The 6,000-nt window shown below is 44.5% G+C and overlaps 1 protein-coding gene across 1 annotated transcript; it reads right to left on the reverse strand.

Moving 5' to 3' along the window:
• Window positions 1-2,267: 2,267 nt before the first annotated feature.
• On the reverse strand, window positions 2,268-3,612 carry LOC103717621 (46 kDa FK506-binding nuclear protein). The gene is made up of 2 exons (XM_039126012.1): window positions 2,699-3,612; window positions 2,268-2,485 (listed from the first exon to the last, which is right to left on the reverse strand). The coding sequence occupies exons 1-2, from the start codon at window positions 3,164-3,166 to the stop codon at window positions 2,471-2,473; spliced, it is 483 nt and encodes a 160-aa protein (XP_038981940.1). The 5' UTR covers window positions 3,167-3,612; the 3' UTR covers window positions 2,268-2,470.
• Window positions 3,613-6,000: the final 2,388 nt, after the last annotated feature.

Below are 6,000 nucleotides of genomic sequence, written 5' to 3' on the forward strand. Positions count from 1 at the left end.
TTGCAATAGGGCAAGCGAAGTCACACTAGCCCAACACCACCAAACCCATGTTGTGAAGAGAAACAAGCCACAAAATAAAACATAGACCTCCAAAATGAATGGAAGGAAACAACTTTGCACTACCTTGATACAAGATGGAGAACACAGCTTGTAGGTTATACTCAACTTGTGTGTGTTGTATTACAAGGGATGAAGAGGTATTTATAGATTCTATTGAGACTTCTAGTACATGCATTCAAGACTCGTAGGGAAATAAAAAGATGATTAAACAACCAATGAAATCAACTGAAAGGATGTCTTTAACAACCAAGGAACTCATCAGCAAAACGAAAGGATGGTCAGACAACCAAGGGACTCATAGGAAATTGAAAAGATGTTTAAACAAACAAGGTTGCATGGGACACAATCATATTCTCTACTCCAAATGATCTACTTTACTATTTGGTGATTTTGTGTTGTGCAAGCATACAACATTTTCTAGATCGTACCAGCTACTTGAATGTCCTCCACCAAAGCATTCACCAAAACCTTGATTGAGGACCAAAGCTTCATTGCTAGGTTATTTAATTTTTAGAGAGCTTGACTAAATAATCATGGTACTATTTGCAGTTGGAGTGGATACCTATAAACTTCTGGCTATCATAGTTAACAAGAACTTCCTAGCTAGCAACCTTTTGAAGCCGTTGAGCTGTTTCAGCGCTTGCCGTCCATAGTCTGTAACCTCCCAAGATGGAAGATTCGCTTAGTGGAGCTGACGAAGAGTAATGATAAGGTTAACGATCTAAGTGTCGTCGAATGATAAATAGTTTACAGCATATATATACTGCCAGTCTGCCATGTTAATTATGTTAATTATACTTGTGTTTTCATAGCCTACCAACCGATAAATCTAATTGGCATAATTTCAGATTTAATGTTATCAGTTTCATGGTTACAAATAGATTTATCTTAATCTCTAATGTGTGTTACTCAATATATAGTTGATTTTGTGAAATAGACATAATCAATTGAAGACTGTTTTCTGTCTGTAACAAAACCAAACACGAGCAGTTTAAAATTGAGCTGAAATCATGGCAGTGGCAGTCTAATGATGAGCACCAACTAGTAGATATCTTAGTCTCCCAATTTAACCTGACGTAGTTGGAGGGATTCAGATGGAGAGTGGAGGTATAATTTCAAAACTTCTGGTTGGTATCAGTCTAGCTCAGGGACCCAGATCTGGAACGTAGGTGCTGATTTATTAGTTTAATCGAATTTGATTCAATGTGGTTTTTTTTTTTTTTGTCCTACCTGCATCCTGCCAAATCATTTTCTTGTTATCATGGCTCGCATTTCCTGTTGTGATTATCGTTTACTGAAATAATAGTAGCTGCAATGATCTCTAATTAATGACAATTTTCTTCCCACCATGATTTTATCTCTTGGCCTTTTGCACTATAATAATTAGTTATTGGATGGTTTATAGGAATATTATAGTTGGTTTTCTCTCCTTTCTTTTTTGCCAAGATTTTTGTAATGAAAGAGCTTTCACTTTCTTATGTACATGAGTCATCATTGCATAGTGACATCATATCTTATTACAGATTTCTAGAGTGTGTGACAAACGCTGCTCCTCTCTTATCCATATATCTCCAAACCACCAAATTAGGTTGTCATAGGCTAGTTGGAGGGAATTTAAAGGCTGCAGATCATGTGGAAATGTCAACGAGATAGGAGAGAGAGTTAGGTCTGTGAGAGCACCAAGCCCACATCCTTCTCACTGTAGAATACTGCAGAACCTGCCAAACTTTGGGTGGCCAACCGTAAGAAAGGAGCTTGAGAAGGATTGCTTTATTATGTGATTTAAAGGGCAATGAGGCTCATCCCACGGTAGTGACAGTACCAGCCCTTTTGGACAGAGCCTTAATTGGTGGGTCGCCCGGCAGTGGTGGTTGCAGTAATAAAATGATGGCCTCATGGAACCTACCTGGTATAATTAAAGAGTTAAATAACCTACTTGAGGACACTAGCACACAAAGGGGCAGCTCAATTTTCTCGTTTTTAAGTTGGTGGGTGGCCCCTTCTTGTGCCACTTTTCTGGTCATCTGTAGCATTGCTCCTATGATTGGTTTAACTACTGAAAACACTCATGCAACTACGACTGCAACATTTGACCCCACAACAGTGAGAGAGAGAGAGATGGATATTGGATAAGAATGCAACTATATATTATTAGAGAGTATAATTAGAGATCAAAATAACCTAATTAGGATGCACAAGGCAACATAAAACAAAGTAAAACAAAGAACAGAAAGCAATCCATTGATTCATGGCAAAAAAGAACACATACCTTGCACTCCCCCTTGGCAGCGGCTGCAGCAGCAGCAGCCACCAACAAGGGAGGAGCAGATGGTTACATCCAAAAGCCACAGTACAAAAGACACTACCCATCATCTCTTAAAACCAGCGACACAACTCAGCAGACAAAATCTCAGTGCTGCCAGGCCTAGAAAGGAGGAAAAAAAAGGGTAAAAATAAAATAAAAGGAACCAAACAGAGCTCAAAGCAGCAGTGACTGACTCTTCCCATAGCCATCAAAGAGCATCATCCAGAATTCCACACTAATTACCAGAGACTCACAAAAAGACTACTTAAGAAGTCCACCTCCTGTTTCACCTCACTCCAAGAACCCAGTCCTTGTGAGCACAGCATTCCTCACCTTGCTAAGGTCTCTTCCTTTGAGGGTCCTCCCAGCCCCTTCGCACATAGAGAAGGATGGGATCTGGCTCCTGGCCATCTTCTTCGCCAGCCATTCATGTGGAGGAACTTTATCATCATCATCATCTTCGTCGTCGTCGTCGTCGTCGTCGTCGTCGGCAACTGTATTTTTGCCGCGATTACGGCCAGCTTCGTCGCCATCGAATCTGGAACCATGGCTCTCAGAAGAGCCCTTGTGGTTGCAGATCTTGGACCAGTCGGGGATGGCAACAGGGGCAGACCGTCTAAATGCTCCGCCGCTGCTCTCTGGATTGGCATTGGACCTCGGGATCATTTTGGAGGGAGTTGGAAGGCGCCTCCCAGTAGAACAACCAGTCAAATCCTTAGTTCTTCTAGTCTTTGGACTCTCATCCTTCCTCTCCCTCACAGCAGCCCACACCTCCTCTTCCTCAAAATCCTCATCTCCCATAGCTAAATCTAACAAAAGCCTAAGCTAGATGGAATAGCCTATTGGTCTTTCACATCCAAACTGGCACAGCATAAGCCGCGCTCTCTTTTGATGGATCCAAGATCCAAAGGGGTCTGTCCTGTTTTCTTTTATACCACCAGCCCAAGTTCTACTGTGGGAAAACTGGTAGATGGCTGGAGAGGTGTCTCTGAGGGAACCGATGGACAGGGAAAGGTGACGGAAGCGTCTGGAGGGCATCCCACTGATGTGAAATTGTGAATTGAGATGGGTTTCAGCACAGGGACCGAGCCCACAGAAAGGGGAGCGACCAAAGCACGCATTTTGATCCCTTAGGTGGGACTTGCCACCCAAACACCCCCAGAGCTAGGATTGGACCAACTGGGTACGGATGGCCTGCAAGCCTTATCCACAGGGACTGGATTTTGTACTGAACTGTGCCTGGGGATTGTAAGCGTGAGGGACAGAGCTGCAGTCACCTTCTTCAGAATCCCAAGAAAGGGAGGAAAGAGACGGAGTGAAGCATGGGGTGCGTTGAGATGTGGGGGCCATTCCAGGCTTTTCTTTTTCCCCCTTCTTCCCCTTCGGCTTTGTCCTCTCTCTCATTTTATCTGGTTTGAAACCCGAAGGAACCGAAGCGATACGCTCATTACCACCTTTTCCTCCATAATTAATTCTGGTCTTCTGTGTGAAGGAGAATGTATGAATGAAGCGTTACAGGAGTGAGCATGCATGAATCTCTTGAAAGGTGAGACATTTGCTTCCAATGGAATGATGGTCTTTGCGTTGGACGGAAGGAAAGGTGGTAGCTTGGAGAAAGCGTGCATAGGAGTTTCTCTGCGTACGTTAGATCCGCCGTTGACTTATTTATGGATGAGAGAATACCATGGCCATGGGTTTTAATATTGGATATGTTGGAGAAGGAAAGCTTGGGAGACCTGGGTCGCATAGAAATTGCTGTGGAAGTGTCTCGGAAGAAATGTTGCATTAGTCGGTGGAGCCTTTGGGGTTGGACCGTTCGTCTTACTTAGATGCGGACGGTGGTGGTTTTTTATACAGGACGGTGGTGAAACAGAAATTTCCAACCATTAATGAAAAAAAAATGCTCCGGATTAGTTGATTATTGCTATCTGTTGGAAAATATAGAAAAAATGAAATGCTTGAATTTTTTTGAAAAAATTAAGTTCTATCTATTGTAATTTATAAAAAAATCTTATCAATCTTCTTCAGCTGGAAGCATTTATGTTCAGAGAAGCTGCTTGACCATCATCTCAAACTTTGAAATAACCTTACAGTATTAGTGCCGCACATTGAGAAACGCTGATCTATTTTTTTAAAAAAAATACTAACTCACATCATGATGAAGAGATTATATAGTTGTACATTGAAGGTACAGAGATTCTTCAAATCACTTATAAGATTTTTCAGTAAGTTGAATACTTTAATAGGTCTACTTACTGGCCACTATCTTTTATAAATTTTTTTTATTTTTTTATTATTTTTTGCTCATAAATTTTTTATAAATAGTTTATATAAACTTTATTTTTCTAATAAAAGTCGGATGCTTTGCCTCCCTCTTCATCAAAACAAAAACAAAAAAAAAAAAGGTGCAGGACGGTGGTGGTTTTTGGGCTCCGGTTTGCAGCCTTGGGTTTTGTTGGGGGAATACCCAAGTCATGCCACCTCAGAGGCGCTCGACTAGAAAGCGCCGACCAGAGAGGCGCTCGACTAGAGAGCGCCGACCAGAAGCAACCCCGCCACAGGACACTCCGCTAGGCGACCAGCTCGGCTCGGCACCTGTGCCGGGCCCGTGCCTTAGCCGAATACCCAATCTCCGCCTAACCCTCTAAAAGATCTGACAACTAAGTACATGACTCCACTACAATCTGCCACCATCCCTAAGTCATCAAGGCACGAGATCTCCGCTGGTACTCGGCACGACCTATCATTAATGCATAAGACCCCCTCAGGCCTCCGATGCACTCAGTCATTAAATGAACACGGCTCAAGACGATCTCCGGATCACTGAACCATCAAAGCGTATGGCTCACCCTGACCACCGGTTCACTCAGCAATTAATGCACTTGCCGTCTACGAACCCCAGGCCCACCACGGCCGGCGGTTCAACCACCCCAACGGGTCCGATCAACCGTGACAGCTCCCTGACTCCGGCCTGATCCGGCCTTATTTTCCACTACGCCATTAATAAGCAAGATCGTGCCCAATTATCACAAAAGAGGACAAATTCCCCTGTCACCTCCCAGGTAACATAATATCTTTCTATAAAAAGGAACCTGAGAAAGGGGACAAAGGGGACAGCACAAAAACACAGACACGCGAAAAATAGAGAAAAAAAAGGGAGAACAAACATTCTCCTCCTTCACTCCCCCCACATATTAGCCCCCTCTGACTTAAGCTTCGGAGGGCCGGCGCCGGAAAGCCGGGCCACCGGCTTTCTTGCAGGACTCTCCAGGAGGACGCCACCAGTCGACGTACCGCCATCCACCGCCCCGGCAGCAGAGCTCCTCCCCTCTCGGTTCGCGGCAGCCCCCGGGTCCAATTTCCAGCAACAGTTGGCGCTAAAGGAAGGGACCGAGTTGCTGCCATGAAACTAAGAAGCAAGGGGGCTTCCAACGCCTCTCGACGTCCTCCACTTAGTCCTAGACACTCTGTCCAGAACTCGCCGCCTCCGGCCGAGTCAACCCCTCAAGTTCGGCCGGAGCAGTTTGATGCCCTGGTGCAACAGGTGCAAGCCTTGGCTACCGCTGTCCAAGGCCTGCAACCCAGGGGCGTCCCGATAGCACCGCTTCCTCCGGCTCCAGCTTAACCGAAGCCCC

The sequence above is a fragment of the Phoenix dactylifera genome, chromosome 4, assembly GCF_009389715.1.
Source record: "Phoenix dactylifera cultivar Barhee BC4 chromosome 4, palm_55x_up_171113_PBpolish2nd_filt_p, whole genome shotgun sequence".
Taxonomy (NCBI): Eukaryota; Viridiplantae; Streptophyta; class Magnoliopsida; order Arecales; family Arecaceae; genus Phoenix; species Phoenix dactylifera.

Excerpts from the sequence above, each read along its gene's own strand:
- LOC103717621 (XM_039126012.1), bottom strand. The coding sequence starts at position 3,166 with ATGGGAGATGAGGATTTTGAGGAAGAGGAGGTGTGGGCTGCTGTGAGG.